We start from the raw sequence: 18,858 nt of genomic DNA on the forward strand, positions 1-18,858 counted from the left end.
AGAAAAGTTGACTGAATGAGTTTGGTCCAGAAGAACCCTATCAAAACACTTGAGGTGCAATTAAACAGCCCCTTTCAAAATGTTGTCGCTGTTTACTGTGCAAGGTAATGCTTGAGCCCTATTTAAGTGTTTTCCATCGTGTTGGTGGAAGGAACTGTTGTCAAATACTTGTGTATCAATGAGAATCATGTGCTTTGTGTTGCCATGTCCAGGACAGGTGCTTAGATGTATATTTAGTTGAGTGCGGGGGGTGGATACTGTCAGAGGGAGTGGGCTCAGGACACCAGCAGACTATAAAGCCTATGCACTTCCAAGAGTAGAGCAGCCTCTCCTGCTCTCTCGTACTCTTTTCATTGCAGCCCTCGCTGCGTATGTCTTCAAACATGTCAAAGAACCTCCAGCCAATCACGGACCCTACCAAGATGGGGCTGGGACGCTCCATTGCCGTGCTGACATCTGGAGGGGACGCTCAAGGTAAGATGCTACTGTTTCTTTATTGTTGGTGTGGCTTGGATAATTACAGGGTATGATGTTTCCCATGTTAATCTGTACTTTTTATTAACATAAAGTGCGATGTTCTGTGAGATGTCGGCACAATATAAACAGAGTCAGATCAGGGGTGTCAAACTCATTTTTGTCTCGAGCCGCATCGTAGTCATAGTTTCCTTCAGAGGGCTATTATAACGCATTACACATTATATTATAATGCCTCATATATACAGTATGGGCTACACAACAAACTGATAAATAACTACTTATCAAATCTTCACATAAAATGATGTGGAGGGCCATATCTGGACCACGGGCCTTAAATTTGACACACATGCCCTTGATGTTAATTGAGATATGAAAGATTATCTTTCATCGGATTATGCCTGGACGCTTCCTCTGCTCACCTCTAAGTAGCTCATGTTTTTTTCCATTATCTTTTTTTTTTCCCCCCAACATCTCGAGCAGTCCTTCATTTTGCATCTTTGGGGCTAATTTTAGTGGCGGCGACCTCCAGGCATGGTGGGGAAATGCTCCCTCCTCCCCTTGAGGTCGCTCTCAACAGCAGCTGTCCAGTGAAACAAGAGCTGCAGCCTGCCAATTTGTCACAACACAAACACACACACTGGCATTTTGCGTTCGAGGTTATCCAGGTGCAAAAGATAGGGAGCGCCATTAACACGCCTCATGTCCTTTTTCTCTAAGCCTATTTTGGCCTGCTCTGTCGTCAGTGTAATGAAAGGTCAGATTTGTCTATTAAAGATTCAAGTTCATTGGTTTGTGTACAGAATCTACTCTGGTCTCCTCATAATCGATGTTCTTCTATTGGCCGAAGCAGCTAAATAGTATTAGTCACTAGAAATCAGCAAAATGCAATTGTGTGACATTTAAATCACCCTGAAAATTTCAATTTGATACAGAAAACTCTGTTTCAGCAGCTGAAACCATCAATTTCAACAGTCTTGACTCAATACACTGTGGAATTTATGCTAGTTGTAGCAAATTGCTACAATTCCATCAGGCATATTTCTTAAACCCCTGATACTAGGTGCGTGCTGCCATCAAACCACTTAAAAAAAAAAAAAAAAAAAGACATTGGATTCATCCACGTGAGCAAATTATAGACCCATCTCAAACATCCCTTTCTTAGCCAATATTTTCAAGGAAGTGCTTTTTGATCAACTTCATTTCTTGAACTCAAATTGACTTTGATGAATTTTCAGACCTCATCACATTACACCACCAACTCTTACTAAAATGCTGATATATGCATATTTAGGGTTGAACACTCGGGAAATATCAGTTTTACTTGTATTAGATCTCAGTGTGACGTAAAATAAATCAAAATATACAGTATTGATGAACAGGTTGGAAACTTGGGGGACGAAAAGAACAGTTTTGTGAATCTGATTGAATGGCCATGACGTATGAGGGCCCTCAAGGGCCAGTTCTTGATAGCCTAGCAAACCAGTTCAACTCTGTACTAGCGATTGGCCTGGTGGGAAATCGGATTGATGCGCATTTCTGAAGCAAGGCAAATTGACAGATCGAGGGAACAAATCAGCAGAGAAAAAAATCCATGTCCTCTACCGTCGGCTGCTGCGATTTCCATGGCTCTGGGTTTTTGGTACTTTAAAACTGAGTTTGATGAGTTCAACTACCTTGTGCCATTTTGCGACATTACGCACGAAAGATACGTCACAGCAATGAAAGAATTTTGATTTGTTCGTTTATTTCGTGCCGAGCTGGGCCCCGATGAATGGCCCTCCCCACCAGAGCCAATTGCTGGTACAGCATTGTGTCTGGCTTGCCAAGCTGAGTTCATGGACCCCTTTTCTTCTGCCTGAATTTTAGATTGTCAAAATTATTCGATTAGTTGCCAACTAATCGCCTATCAAATATATTGACTATTTTGGCTCTCGATAGTATTTGTTCTCAGATTTGTCTTCCTTCATGAAAGTAGACTGATGATCTTTCTTGCTTAATTAACATAGGTCATCTGCTTTTACTTTATAAAACAACTACCAAACCAGTAACTGAATCAGTTCCAAAAAGGTTGGTGAATCACTCTCATGTTAAATTGATTAGTTATTTACTTGTTTTTTCTTGTTAAATGTATTAATTATTTACTTGTTTTTCATCACTAAACAATACCAAATAAACGACAATAAGTTAATATATGAAAATTTGTTTTGTAATACATTTGAATGCAAAATAGAATTGTATTCAATGAATCGATGATATTATCGATTCTAAAAATACTAGTACTAATAGTGACAGTAAATCAGCCAATAGGTGAATAGTTCAACCCAAGACCCACTTTATGGATAGATGGACGAACGAACGGATGTTTTTCTCCTCTTTGCATCTTCTCTGAAGAGTAGCAGCACGGGAGTTTCAAAACAACTTTCAAATAACCTGAAAACAAAGATTGTTCACCTTTGTGGTTAAGAGGAAGGCTACAGAAAGCTGTCCCAGAGATTTCAGCTTTCAGTCTCCACTGTGAGAAACATTGTGAGGAAATGGAAGACCACAGGCACAGTTCAAGTCAAGGCTCGAAGTGGCAGACCAAGAAAAATCTCTAAACAGAAATGAAGGATGTTGAGAACAGTCAGAGTCAACCCACAGACCAGCACCAAGGACCCAACAACAAGTCTTGATGGAGTCACTATGCATTGTTCAACTATTCTGTGTACTTTACACAAGGAGATGCTGTATGGCAGAGTGATGCAGGGGAAGCCTTTTCTCCCCCCACATCACAAACAGAGCTGCTTGAGGTATGATGAAGCACATTTGGACAAGCCAGCTTCATTTAGGAATAAGGTGCTCTGGAATGATGAAAATAAAATGTAGTTATTTGGGCATAACAAAGGGCGTGATGTACGCAAAAACATCTGCTGTCTACAGTAAAATTCGGTGGTAGTTCCATCTTGTTGAAGTTGAGGGATGCATGGATTCCAATCAAAATCAGCAGATTCTGGAGACCAATGTCCAAGAATCAGTGACAAAGCTTAAACTGCGCCAGGCTGGAACTTGCAACAAGACAACAACCCTAAATACTACTCAAAATCATTCATGCAGAGGAACAAGTTCTGGAATGACCATCTAATTTCCCAGACCTGAATATTATTGAAAATCTGTGGTGTGTCTTAGAACACAAAAGCAAAGTAATGGCAAAGAAAATGGTATTATCCCGTAAATTAAGCTCAGCAAAATGTTGTTTTCTACTTAGTCTTGTTTCTACTTAATTATGAATGTCATGGGGATTGTTCTGGATATCTGAATTGTAATCTGCAACGTTGCTACAGTTTGGCAATCACAGCAAAAGCAGTAGCCGATTTGAAAGTAGATGCCAACCCCCGCACAGTGAGCTGGACTTCAGTCGGGTTTTGCCACATACTCAGTGTTCAGAAGGCCACACACTGTAGTATGGCAAAGTTGACTACTGGCTACTTCTGTTGCCACTACTAAGGCGGAAGCTGTACTACTGTTACTGGTTTAATTACAGCTACTGGCCATAATCTGGCCAGAAATGAAACAAGTCTTAAAATGAAATCTCCACTTGTGTGTGTCAGGTATGAATGCTGCAGTGAGAGCCACAGTCAGAGTTGGTCTCTACACAGGAGCCAAAGTCTACTTTGTTCATGAGGTGAGAAACAATTAAAGCCCCATTGAATTGAAATATGACTTGACGTACTGTGCATGCTGTTTTTTACAGTACTTGCCAAATATATGTAGACTGCAATTAAAAAGATTCTGGTTCTGGTCTTTGTGTGCATCAGGGCTACCAGGGCCTGGTGGATGGAGGAGAAAATATTCGCCCTGCCACATGGGAGAGTGTTTCAATGATGCTTCAGCTGGTGACTTGACGACACACATGCTCATCCATCGCATGCAAAAGTAGTAGTTTATCTCTTCTGCAAGCAAATGATTTATATTTCCTTGGTTGGCACTACGGATATGCTGTTTGCATTGTATTCTCTTAGCGAATTGTCCTAAGACGCAAGAGTGCTCAACAACTTTTTGGTCTTTTGCTGTGGCCACAGGGAGGAACAGTAATCGGCAGTGCACGCTGCAAAGACTTCAGAGCCAGGGAGGGCCGCATGAAAGCGGCCTGCAACCTGGTGAAGCTTGGAATTACGAACCTCTGCGTCATCGGAGGTGACGGCAGCCTGACAGGCGCCAATGAGTTCAGGACAGAGTGGAGCGGACTGCTGGCTGACCTGCTCCGAGCTGGTAAGGAGACATTTACCCCAGAGATAAGCTTTTCATCGGGTACACTCTTTATTAGCCTCCCTGTTTCTTTGAGTTATGGAAGTAAACAGATTACTTAATGTCTGTATAATGTTATATATACAGTGCCATTTCCCCCTTTTATGTTTCTTTTGTTTTTGCGTTTTTATCACACGTTTCAAAACAAACAAATTTTGATTTCATAAAGAAGAGAAAAAAAATCTGAAGTTTTTCATAGCACCACATGTCAGGGAAATTAGGCGTAATATGCATTTCTGGTCACTATTGATTAAATATCTGCAGCTAAGATTACAGATGAAGAAGTCAAAAAGTCCTCCCACCTAAACATTGTGGGCATGGTGGGCTCCATCGATAATGACTTCTGTGGTACCGACATGACCATCGGCACCGACTCCGCACTGCACCGCATCATCGAGGTGGTCGATGCCATCACCACAACGGCGCAAAGGTCGGACATTTTTCTATTTCTGCCAGTTGTACTATGCTAATGATACATAGTACACACCCATACCCAGTATGAAAAGGGGTGCATGTACTGTACTGCAGTCAAAAAGTCAAAATGGAAACTAATGTTCAATGCGTGTATTCACAGCCACCAGAGGACTTTCATCCTGGAAGTGATGGGAAGACACTGTGGGTCAGTAGATGAAAAGTTTGTTGTTTATGTATATAGATGGACACCGAGACAGATATAGATGGAGTTTTGTTGTCTCAGTCGAGACGTCTGTCCATCCATCCATCCATCCATCCATCCATCCATCCATCCATCCATCCATCCATCCATCCATCCATCCATACCTGCATCCATACCTGCATCCATACCTGCATCCCTCCCTCCCTCCCTCCCTCCATCCACCATTTTCTACCACTTATCTGGGATCAGGGAGGGTGGCTCCCCTGTCATTCACTCAGTCAGGACCATCCAATGTTGGTTTTCAGCCTTTTTATTGCTTCAGTGGGATAAAAGAAACCTTAAGCCTATAAAAATTAATTATAACATATTGAGGTTAAATACATAAATGTACTAAGTATGGGTGTTTGGCAAGTCTTTTTAAATAATAATAATATTAAATCTATGGAAAAATCCAAGCAAAAGAAAATGAAAGTGCAATTTAAAAAAAAAAAAAAGAAAAGAAAATTAGTTTCTTTGTTTTTATATTTTTCAGGAAAAAAATATTACAACATTTGTGTGTTTGTCTGCCCTTGGCCACAAGGTACCTGGCACTGGTGTCGGCTTTGGCTTGTGGCGCGGACTGGGTGTTCATTCCAGAGATGCCACCAGATGACGGCTGGGAGGAGCACTTGTGCAGGAGGCTGACAAACGTATGACTGTGCCTGCTTGTACTCCCCAATCCGCCGCTCATGGATCACCTTGCATGATGTACAACGATAATAAAAACGTATGCTTTCAGCAACGGGCCAGAGGTTCCCGTCTGAATGTGATCATTGTCGCCGAGGGTGCGATGTCCAGAGATGGCAAATCCATTACATCGGATCACATTAAGAAGGCAAGGTCCACATGATGGCTGTATACGGTATTACACTGTATTTCAAATGTATCGTTTCAATCATTGTGTCAAAGGCAACATCTAAAAGACATACAGCACTGATAAAAGTAAAGGAAGCGATCATTTTAAAAAGTTTGATATGAAGCAGTTTCCATTAAAATGGTAATTGTATCATTACAGGAGGACAAAACATTTAGTATCAGGAAATAAAAAAAGTGCAGCAATTTTATTGAATAAAACCACCACAATATGGTATGACGACACGTAAATTGGGTGCATAATTTCTTAAGCATAATATTTAATAAATTCATCATGCACAACAGCATCTTAACTTAGGAGTCCTCTTCAACTTCACTTTGTCTCTCTCTATTGATAATTTCTGCCTGTATCGCATTTCTGTATGCAATCCTCAGAGTTTCTTCTTTGAGAAATAATGCCATCCACCCTCATAGGTGTTCTTTTAAAATAACTTATGAAGTGAATTCAGACATTTGTGTCTAAATACATTATACAGTACGGATTTGAAGATAATTGATCAATTAAACATGCGCAAAATAAGGTCATACTTAAGCGTAGAGATATAGATATGTTTTTGACCATGCAAGTTCTCCGTGTGACGCACTTTACACACTTTACAATTTGACATGAGTCCGCCCTTTTTTACATTATATAAGAACTTGAGCGCCTTCAATCGTATCAGAAGCTATTTCCTGTATTGGCGACTTGCTGTCAGTGCATTCAGCAAACTCACCTACAGTGTCTGAAAGTGAAGAGAGCGGCATGATTGTTCACAATTTTGAAGCGTTTTATTTGCTGTACAGTTCTATGTCCAGTACTTTTTAATCACTCAAATTTGGCAAGGTTACACTCTTGTTGTGTGTCAAATTTATAAGACAATTAATTTAACTTGACAGGGACTTTAAGTCATTTCCCTTAAGTTAGGCTCAGTTGAGAAACAAATTATTAAACCTGTCTACGATTGGTACCAATGCTAATAGACAGGAGCAACAATCAAAACGTCCAAAATAACATAGTACTATATATTTATTTAGCTTAAATCCTACAGTACAGTATATGTAGAATAATTTTGAAAGCAGTGTATTGCTGTGCAGTAATAACATTAATGGATTTATGATTTTTGGTTCTCCAGCTGGTAACTGACAGACTTGGCTTTGACACACGGACCACAGTCCTTGGACACGTACAGAGGGGAGGGACACCCTCTGCTTTCGACAGAATCTTGGTCAGTACATCAATCCAACATCCCTACATTTGATTTGCCATTATGAAAGCCCCTCCCATCCTTTAAATTGGCACACAAGCTATGAAATCACATAATCATGAATTTGAATCTGTGCGCGCGTGCGTGTGTCACAAAATTTTGTAAAAATGAAAAATGCTGTGTACGACATGAAGGTCAAGAATAAATGTAGTTTCTTTGACTTTTCATAGACAGTGTAGGAGAATATTAATCTCAAAGATATAGCAAAGTCATTCCAAAGTTCATGATCTTTAAATTGATATTCAACTGATTGCAAGATGTCTGACAACGGTAAATGAAAAGTTGTGACTATGCCTAGTTTAATACAAGTCAAAATCAGATGGCAAAAGGCAACGTTGTTGACGTACTTATGCATAAACAAGTAAAAATGAAAGATATTGTTCTTATGAAAGATTAATATTGACTATATCAAAAAAGAGCTGAAGATTAATCTTGTGTGCAAGACCCAAAAAATTTTCTCGATAAAAAATCTCTAATTTATGATGGTTTGCTCAGATATGATATAGGTTGCAGCGCAAACAATGATAGAATGAATGGTTATTGAATGAAAATTTTAAAAAAAGAACTGTAATACAAAGTTTATCAAACAAACGGATGGATCTGGGAATATCAGAAAAGCAAGCATTCTCACTGATCTTTCCTTGATTTAGATTTTTTTGGTTACTAGGTAACATGATTATTCTAAATTAGACAATTGTCCAAAACATCCAAAATCTTTGCATAAGGAACAAGAGAAATTTCAGTTCTATTCATTCATATTTTGGTTTCTGTGATTTATTTTATAATTCAAAAGTGAAATACCTCATGTATTTATTTATTTATTCATTCATTCATTTTTCCCTCAGAGTGCCACTGTGACTGAACCCACATACAGCAAATTTTTGGGCTCGTCCTATCAATGGGGCAAATTTACGTTTTATAAGGTTATATGGATTCACATCAGATTTGTCAATACTAGATGCAAAAGACTGGCTAATATTAACATAATAAATGTGTTAAAAACAATACCTATGTCTCTTGAGTTGGAAAGAGTTCCTCTGAAGTTTCCTTTCGATTAAGCAACTGGTTGGGTCCAAGTTGCTTTAATGATATTTGAAGCGTACATAAATTTAAAATAGCATGGTATCTTTTTTCCTTTGACTGACAGTGCACAAATATTTTCAAATCACTTTTACATGAATAAATATTAGAAGTAGGGTTACTAATAGCGTTTCTATTTGCTTTTATTTTTCTTACAAGGTCTTGTTTAAAATCATCCGTAATCCAAAATTGGAGATGAGTTGATGAATTTCATTTGGGAGATATTGGAGACAAGCAAAACCACAAATGGATGGAAACTAACCTGACTGTATGGGTGTGCACGTTTCTCCCCTTCAGGGCAGCAGAATGGGGGTCGAGGCGGTGATGGCTCTCCTGGAAGCCACACCAGACACCCCAGCCTGTGTGGTCAGCTTGTCTGGCAACCAGGCGGTTAGGCTGCCACTCATGGAGTGTGTTCAAGTGGTATGTCTGTCCGTCTCTTGTTGGGACTAAAGGGAAGTCAAATAAAATGGGTGATTTCCCAGCTGTTGCAATTGAAAAAATAACTGTCATACAAGGAGCTTCGGAACTAGGGTTACTTGAAAAATGTATTCCGTGACCAATTACCTGTTAAAAATATAGTAACAATCCAAGAGACAAAATATTGAAGTCATCTTTCCTTTTTTATTGTAGTTCAAGTCTGTTTTTATTTCGGTCTTGATCAGTTTGGTTAAGATTCATGAAAGAAGGCCTGTTTCATTTTGTTCAACTGTTTCTTTTAAATTATGTCCAAATGAAACTATGTTTATTATTATTATTTATTTTATTATTACATTATTATTATGTTATTATCATTTATATTATATATATATTATTATATATAATATAATATGTTATATTATATATATATATTATTTCGGTTGGTTTGAATGAAAATTATATTTTGTTTTTAGTATGACACTATTTTGTGGCCTAAATGAGATTGATAAAGGGAACCAAAAATATATATATTTGTTGCCCTCTAAGATTTGTATTTTAATAACGCTGCACTAAGATGCGATTGGAAGTCTGAGTCCCTCGTTTGCTATTTCTGCCATCCAGACCAAAGAAGTTACTGCTGCCATGGCTGAAGGCAGATTTGAGGATGCTATCAAGCTCAGAGGAAAGTAAGATGGTTATGTTATACTATAAATCAAAGTATTTCATATTGTTGCTGTTATTATTAAATCATGTGCCACTGGGTGTCGGCAGAGACACCTACGAAGAAACAAAATCAACTCAGGTAATTTTGTTTCGACTCTCAACCTGCAGGAGCTTTGAGAACAACTGGAACACATACAAGCTGCTGGCCCACATTAACCCCCCAGATGTTAAAGTAAGGACCATCTGTCTCATCAATACCGGTGTTGTCATTGTGGGGTATTGATGCATGCTCAAAATATTAAATACAAAAATATAAATGTAATGTTACTTTTTCAACAAGAACAGTCATGATGTAATTTCATCAAGGAGAACTATTGTCGTCACCATCACATTCAATGCATTTTTAAACTTTGCTGCATTTCTCCAAGTTAACTATCCCCGCCTTGTGTCAGAGCAACATCAACGTGGCCGTCGTAAATATCGGCGCCCCCTGCGCTGGTATGAATGCAGCCGTGCGTGCAGCTGTCAGGATGGGCATCATCCAGGGTCACAACATGCTGGCCGTCCATGACGGCTTTGACGGCCTCGCACATGGACAGGTACCTACCGTCACTTGATAACATACACAATTCCTTCAATCTCTAGATAGAGCTTTATTTGCCAACAAGCCAAGCTTCACTATTAATTCACAGGATTGAATCATTTCATCCTGCTAATCAGCAAATATTGACGAAAGCATAATTATAATTAAATAATCTTACTGAAAGTATGAAAACGTTTGGGGACAATTTTCAAGCTTTACTTTTATAAATCATTGGTTGTTCAGATCAGCGATTTCAGTTGAATATTTAATTTTCAGATGAACAAAGTTGTCATCATCATACTTTATTGCTGCTTACCTGAGATTGTTCTTGGCCTGCCAATGCATGCCTTAATTAGAACTGCGCCTGTGGTCTTCCGTTTCTTCACCATGTTCCTCACAGTGGAAACTGACAGCAGAGATATTTGGGCTAGCCTTATGTTATCAGTCTCCGAAACCAAAGTGTTGCACAGTCTTTGTTTTCAAGTCATTTTGAGTTGAGTTGTTTTGAGGCTCATATATTGCCAGTCTTCAGAGAAGATGCAAAGAGCAGAAAAACATGCAAGAGGGCCCCTTAAAGACAGTTTCTCATGATTGGCTTGACCTCTGTCGGCCCGTCCGTCCGTCCATCTATCCATCCATCCATCCATCCATCCATCCATCCATCCACCTACCCACCTTCTTCCGCTTGAGGGCCCCTTAAAGACAGTTTCTCATGATTGGCTTGACCTCTGTCGGTCCGTCCGTCCATCCATCCATCCATCCATCCATCCATCCATCCATCCATCCATCCATCCATCCATCCATCCATCCATCCATCCATCCATCCATCCATCCATCCATCCACCTACCCACCTTCTTCCGCTTATTAGAGTCACAGTGACAGCAGCATTAGCAGGGAGACCCAGACTTCCCTCACCCCAGATAGTCCTCGTCAGCATGTCCTGGGTCATCCCTGGGGTCTCCTCCCAGTGGGATGTATCCCAAAAATCTCACCAGGGAGGAGTTCAGAAGGCATCTTAACTAAATGCCCAAGTCACCTACTCTGGGTCCTCTCAATGCGGAGAAGCACCACCTCGACTAAGTGAGATTCTCTCGAAGGGAGTGCCCAAACACCCTGCGAGGAAACAAATTTTGTCAGCTTCAACACACACTTGCATTGTATTGCTGCAAAAGATGTTGCTATCTAGTGCTTCGTTAATGGCTGATATTTGCTGAATGAGTCGATAACTATCTTAGCTAGAGATAATTTGATAACATCAGGAAATATGTACGTACGTACCTGGTAATGTGTGCTCACTTTCCATCCCACTCCGCTTCATCCTTTCCGACAATATAGGGCAGATAGGTATAGTATGTGACATCATAGCAAGAAAGGTTTCTGTTTGATAGATATTTATTTTGATAAGTTACTGTTTTTAGTTTGGAGTTAGGTTTCGTGTGTTTGTAGTTATTTATTTTTTTGTAGTTTGTTTTTTTGTGTTCATAGTATCATTCAAAAACATTCATCTTATTCAACTCGTTTGATTTTTTTTGTTTAGATTTTTGTTTGTTTGTTTGGTTTGTTTGTTTCCAAACAAAAAAGTATAGCACAAAAAAATTACGCCATGATGGTTGAAAGCAAGCAGGTTGAAACCCCTGCCGATGAGGGGACCCTTATTTATTATTCAAGGAGTTGGCAACCCTACTTGGAAGAGGTACTTTTAAGGTTTCGAGCTTCTTTGGGAAATGTAGCTTGTGTGGATTCTGCCATGTTATTGCTATTTATTAACATTCAAGATTCAAGAATTTTTATTCGCCATGTTTGAGCGTGCCAAACAAGGAATTTGACTTCGGTAAATCACAGCCTCTGTTCAACATTTAGGTGACCAACAACACTCAGGACATGTGAAAAATGGCAAATATTCTCAAACATCCCCTGATCTTAAACTCCCAAGAGGGCAAGGAAAAACTCAAAACTCCAGCTAGGGGAAATGAGAAACCTTGAGAAGAGACCACAGATGGGAGGGTCCCTCTTCCAGGATGACCACGCTGCAATAGATGCAGAGAGGACACAGTACAAACAGTGTAGACAATTCAAAAAAGGTGTGGAGAGCAGGATGTTATTGCACAGTAATGACTCTGAGACTCCAAGAGTGGTGTGAGTTCATCAGAGCAACAGCCTGGGGGAAGAAGCTGTCTCTGTGTCTGCTGGTTTTGGCGTACAGAGCTCTCTAACGCCGTCCGGAGGGGAGTAGTTCAAACAGACTGCAACCTGGGTGAGAAGGGTCTGTAGAGATGTTCCTTGCACGTTTCCTGGTCCTGGACAGGTACAAGTCTTGGATAGATGGGAGGTTGATTCCAATTATCTTTTCTGCAGTCCTGATTGTTCGTTGCAGTCTGTGCTTGTCTTGTTTGGAGGCCGATCCAAACCAGACAGTGATGGAGGTGCAGAGGACAGACTGGATGATGGCAGTGTAGAAGGTGTAGAGAGAGAAGAGCAGTGGGGAGAGGACGCACCCCTGAGGGGCTCCAGTATTGGTGGTCCGGGTGTCAGATGTGATGCCCCCCAGCCTCACACGCTGTCTCCTGTTGGTCAGGAAGCTGGTGATCCACTGACAGGTGGAGGCAGGCACCGCAAGCTGGATGAGCTTCTGTTGGAGGATGTCAGGAGCGATGGTGTTGAACGCCGAGCTGAAGTCCACAAACAGGATCCTGGCGTACGTTCCTGGGGTGCCCAGGTGGTGCAGGATGTAGTGCAGTCCCATGTTGACCGCATCATCCACCGACCTGTTTGCCCGGTAGGCAAACTGGAGGGGGTCAAGCAGGGGGCCCGTGACATCCTTCAGGTGGTTCAGCACTAACCTCTCGAAAGAAAAAACTCTCATGTGTAAGTTTTATCATGTGCCTGGTGTGCACACTTTTCGGCTATCCAAACTCTCCCGTCCAGATTTCTGACATACTCACACTCTGACATCATCTAAATGAACGAAAGAGGCATGAGTCATTAAAGTCTGAGACTGGCTGACACGGGGGATCAACAGCAAGTCTGCGTTTATGTGAAGCGCTCTTCATACTGCTAACCTACAGCCATGTTCGTGACAACAGCTTAGCTCCCAGTGATCAATCGCTTTTCTTTTGGCTGGGTGTCAAATCTCTGGTTTGTAATGATTTTTGGGATTGTTTTCATCATTGCCCCTAACTATTACAAACAGTGACACGGTACAAGGGATGACCTGTGGCAAATGATGTGTCCGTTGTCAATGCATTGTGGGAAATACAGAAAAAGTAATTATCCTTGATAACACATAAATAAATAAATAAATAAATACACTTGTAGCACTCATTTCCAACATTAGTACTGGGTATCCCTGGGTATTCCCTTCCCCCCACACACACACACATGCACAGAATTTGAGTTAAAAAATGTGTTGTGACAATTCATGTCCCCTCTTCTGTTACAGATTGAGCCCATCAACTGGAATTCCGTGAGCGGCTGGACTGGATTGGGGGGCTCAAAGTTGGGCACTAAAAGGTAAACATGTACAGGAGCCTCAAAGCGAAATGTTTTTAAACAGACATAAGAAATCATGATAAGTGTTACATGTCACATTTTAACATTATTAGGTGTACAAAAACCGAGTGAATGTTTCCTATCTCACATTAATTACATTGTCTGGTTTAATGTCATCACATTTTAATCTCTGTGGGTGGCATCCCAAACAGTAAAACAAACTTGGGCGAGTTAATCCTTTAGAATCCCATTTATGGAGCTGAAATCTCACTGTGTTTGCTGTTTCTTGTGTGGTGTCGATTTGAACTCCAAGACAAGGTTTGACCTTGAGACCTTTTTCCACACACTTTGGTTGAGTGGAACACTGTAACACTTCCTCGGTATTTGTAATGCTCTGTCTTCTGTCTTGTAAAATGCTATCCTTCCCCTTATTTCAATTCCTCATAACAACACTGTTTTTCTGTTTTTCTGTTCACCCCCCTCAAAGAATGCTTCCATGTAAGATGATGGAGGAAATCAGCCAGAACATTGCAAAGTTTAACATCCACGCCTTGGTGATCATTGGAGGATTTGAGGTAGGGTACCCCGCCTACTGCCCAGCTCCAGCTTGCCCATGTCCCTCATGAGGACATGGGGTTCGGAAGATGAATGAAACAGGCTCCTTTTTTTTTTTTTTTGAAGTTAAGAAGAAAAAGACTCAAATGATCTCCTTGTATGTGTCCTCGCAGGCCTACGTGGGGGGTCTGGAGATGGTTCAGGCCCGAGAGAAGTACGAGGAGTTGTGCATCCCCATGGTTGTGATCCCCGCCACCGTCTCCAACAACGTCCCCGGCTCAGATTTCAGCATTGGCGCTGATACCGCTCTAAACACAATCACCTCTGTCAGTGCCTGGACTAGCAACACATACACGCACGCAACTTTTAGTTTCCTCATCTACATGGTGCTCTGTTGCTGCTTGCAGACTTGCGACAGAATCAAGCAGTCAGCAGCGGGGACCAAACGACGTGTGTTCCTCGTTGAGACGATGGGAGGCTACTGCGGCTACTTAGCCACCATGGCTGGGCTGGCGGCCGGCGCGGACGCTGCCTACATATTTGAGGAGAAATTCAACATTAAAGATCTGGAGGTGAACATGTGATGATGGAGAAACCCTTGATTGATTGGATAGAGGATGACTAGAGTGGGTTGCACTTTTTGTCTTTAAGGGGAATGTTGAGCATCTTTTGGAGAAGATGAAGACGACGGTGAAAAGAGGCTTGGTTCTCAGGTAGAATGAGGCAGTTATGACCTGGAGGACAACACAACACATTATTACTGACTACAAACTCCAGATCTTATTCATGACTTGATTATGGTCAACACTAAATCCCAATAACTTTATTGACAATAACAATCTTATGTCCCTTGTTGGCCACCATTTCCCCCCTTCGCTACGACTTTTCTGAGACATTTTCTGCAAATAGGGAAGCCATCATCTTCGATGCCGTTGTCCTCCGTCTTTCTCTAGCCGAAAAGATCCCACACAGCCGATTTAGTTCTTCTGGCAGAGGGGAAAGGTTGTGTGGGCTCTTCTAAGCCACTTTTAGCAGCCATGCTTTCTGTTGTTACTAAGTGCAATTGACTTACCGCAGTGTGTAGCAAAGGGAACCAGGAAAGTGGGAGAGCAATGCACTAGATGAGAAGGTAGCTCCATCAAAAGCAAATTCTCATGGTTATCATCCCGTGGATGGTATTTTGTAATACCTTGGCCTACCTGCTACCTTTAGCAAATTTCTTGACCTCCACTTGCCACCCCAGGTGGCAACCCACCTATCAGTACTAAATTTGAAATTTTATTCTAAATGTTGCTTATACAGGACTGTCTCAGAAAATTAGAATATTGTGATAAAATTCTTTATTTTCTGTCATGCAATTAAAAAAACAAAAATGTCATACATTCTGGATTCATTACAAATCAACTGAAATATAGCAAGCCTTTTATTATTTTAATATTGCTGATTATGGCATACATCTTAAGAAAACGCAAATATCCTATCTCAAAATATTAGAATATTTCCTCAGACCAAGTAAAAGAAAAGATTTATAACAGCAAAACAAAATCAAACATTTGAAAATGTCCATTAATGCACTCAGTATTTGGTTGGGAATCCTTTTGCACGGATTACTGCAACCAATGCGGCGTGGCATGGAGGCAATCAGCCTGTGGCATTGCTGAGGTGTTATGGATGGCCAGGATGCTTCAGGGTCTGGTGTGTTTGTTTCCTGGGTATGTTTTGTCTATTTTCCATACAAAACTTTTACTCCCCACATACCATGCATGTATCATCAACCACATCTTTCCACATTCTGTGTGAATATAATTGTATGCTTATGTACTTTAATCAATGAGGTGTGAGCATATCTGTTTTTGTAGCTAGGCAGGACTTTTTGGAACCCATTTTTCTTCAACACTACTACAAAGTCGATTATCAAACCACGTCCTTGGGTTTCCTGGTGCCAAGTGCACACATGGACACCCTTATGCTTGAACATGGTTTTAATTATGGACAATCCATGTCGAGCACAGAAGTCCAGTAATAGAACACCGCTCGGGTTCTGATCGAGGGACCGTTCCTCCCAATCACGTCCCCCACGTGAGCATTGAAGTCACCCAGCAGAACGATGGAAGAGCTCTCCAGCACTTCTTCCAAGGACTCCAGAAAGGGTTTGGAAGAAGTGCTGGAGAGCTGCTCTTTGGGGCATAGACATAAACAACAGTCAGGACCCGTCCCCCCACCCGAAGGCGGAGGGAGACTACCCTCTCGTTCACTGGGATGAACCCCAATACATATGCAGGCGCCTTGCCGGGGGGCAAAAAGTATGCCCACACCAGCTCGGCGCCTCTCACTGTGGGCAACTCCACTCCAGTGGAAGAGAGTCCAGCTCCTCTCGAGAAGACTTTTACCAAAACCCAAGCTATGTGTGGAGGCAAGTCTTAGACAACTTGGCTCCTAGGATCATTAGGACACGCAAACCCCTCCACCACGATAAGATGACGACTCACGGAGGGGTAAATTGGGAAATGGTTTTACAATACACTTACATACAAGATAAAATCATTTCCGATTAATCAATGGAAGAATCAATACAATGATCGATTTCTAAAATATTCAACAGTTTATTGAGGTGCCGGTGCTGTGACAGCACTATCTAGGATTCCTCCATACACAGTTGCTTTGGGCCTGGCTATCCTTTACAAGATATTGAAAACAATATATTGCAACGTCTTTCAAGGTCCACAGGAAAAATAATGACAGTAAACTGATGTTTATTTGCAACAAACCACACACTATGGGCGCTGTGAGACTCTTACTCGCTCCACCCCAGGTAAAACTATCTTGAACCGCTGCTGGTGAATCCCAATGATGAACTGGGAATTTCTCCAAATGAACCCCAGTTGCAAGCAGGTGTCCACAGCAGATAGGCAATACTCTTTTGCAAAGTTTGTTTTGCTTAATGTGAGCAGAGCAGGGCGTGGGTGTTTGATGATAGTTTTGGGGGCTCACACTGAAAACTAAGTGTCACGGCTTTGCTACAGCTTTAATCCATCATGAATTCGTTGTGTGGAAACACTGCAATTGTTGTTCTTCCTCCCACAGGAATGAAAACTCAAGTGCCAATTATACCACAGATTTCATCTTCAACTTGTACTCTGAGGAGGGTAAAGGTGTCTTTGACTGTCGCAAGAATGTACTAGGACACATGCAACAGGTGGCTTTGCCGTGTCCAAATGTATCCACTCACTTTTATGCTTCAGCACCTGACAAGCTCTCTGTTCACTGCAGGGTGGCACTCCTACACCTTTTGACAGGAACTTTGGGACAAAGATGGGGGCTAAGTCTGTGCTATGGCTAACTGAGAAACTCAAAGACTGCTACAGGCATGGTAAGGTCACTTGATATATCTATTTTCAAATATATAAACAGTGGTACCTTGTAGTGGAAACGTACAAAATATGATTTGATCGTGTCAAGCAAGTGAGAGTCAGTATCAAAAGATTAACTCTACTTGCATGTTCCGCCTTTTCATGAGTCGCATCATACATTTCTGGGCATTCCAACTTGGTAATACTATGTTCTACTGTTTGGCTTCCCGCAGGTCGCATCTTTGCCAATACACCCAACTCTGCTTGTGTGCTGGGCATGAAGAAGAGGGCACTCACCTTCCTGCCTCTGGCTGAACTTAAGGGAGACACAGACTTTGAGTATGATGCCCACACTCCCGACACACTGCACGTGGTTGAGTATTTGGGACTAATTGCTACTCCCTAACCATTTTTTGATGAAGGCATCGCATTCCAAAGACGCAGTGGTGGCTGAAGATACGACCCATCATGAAGATCCTGGCCAAGTACGACATCAAGCTGGACACGTCTGAACATGCCGATATGGAGCATGTGATCAAAAAGAGAAGCCCCATTTGCAAATAAGGGTCACAGACGGATAAACACACAACTGTCATCTGTATTGTATTCATAAGAAGTATCAAACATCATACATACATTAAACTCTTTGAAACATGTTATTTTCTCTGGAATGATTTTCTCTCTCTCTGTCTTTCTCCATCTTGTACACACACACGCACGCATGCACACGCACGCACACATGCACGCACACACACACACACACACACACACACACACACACACACACACACACACACACACACACACACACACACACACACACACACACTTCAGAGTGAATGCCCTCTGTGAGTGGTGAATTTGTAGAGGCAGAAAATACTCCTATTAATTTTCAAAATGCAGCCTGTTATAAACCAATCATCACCTCATGCTTGAAACTGTTCCTGATTGTACTCTGCCTGACGCAATGGATGCACCATGTCCACAGCTGAAACGCCAATGGTTGGCTCTGAATAACCAAGCGGCACGTTTGGATTCTGCTCTGAATATTTAAATGGTCGATGTGAGACATATATATGAAAACGTGAGAAACCCTCGAAATAATAAACTGTGCAGATTGTAGTTTCAAGTGGTGGATCAGATGAACAAAATCTTCATATTGGGCAGAAATACCAGTGAAGCCA

The 18,858-nt window shown here is 41.4% G+C and overlaps 1 protein-coding gene across 4 annotated transcripts; it reads left to right on the top strand.

Moving 5' to 3' along the window:
• Positions 1–267: 267 nt before the first annotated feature.
• On the top strand, positions 268–18,333 carry pfkma (phosphofructokinase, muscle a). Of its 4 annotated transcripts, XM_037279640.1 has the most exons (22): positions 271–474; positions 4,065–4,138; positions 4,272–4,349; positions 4,536–4,725; positions 5,026–5,191; positions 5,336–5,380; positions 5,958–6,066; positions 6,156–6,251; positions 7,402–7,494; positions 8,911–9,036; positions 9,655–9,719; positions 9,865–9,928; positions 10,149–10,295; positions 13,720–13,790; positions 14,257–14,344; positions 14,498–14,650; positions 14,732–14,896; positions 14,976–15,037; positions 17,409–17,520; positions 17,595–17,694; positions 17,908–18,013; positions 18,097–18,333. In XM_037279640.1, exons 1-22 carry the CDS (start codon positions 372–374, stop codon positions 18,236–18,238), a joined length of 2,355 nt encoding a protein of 784 aa, XP_037135535.1. In that variant the 5' UTR covers positions 271–371; the 3' UTR covers positions 18,239–18,333. The 4 variants fall into 4 exon arrangements, with proteins under 4 accessions (XP_037135550.1, XP_037135528.1, XP_037135535.1 ...); XM_037279655.1 differs by having other exon boundaries at positions 268–474; positions 4,208–4,349; positions 14,498–14,896; XM_037279633.1 differs by having other exon boundaries at positions 268–474; positions 14,498–14,896.
• Positions 18,334–18,858: the final 525 nt, after the last annotated feature.

Source organism: Syngnathus acus, chromosome 2 (assembly GCF_901709675.1).
Source record: "Syngnathus acus chromosome 2, fSynAcu1.2, whole genome shotgun sequence".
NCBI classification, from domain to species: domain Eukaryota; kingdom Metazoa; phylum Chordata; class Actinopteri; order Syngnathiformes; family Syngnathidae; genus Syngnathus; species Syngnathus acus.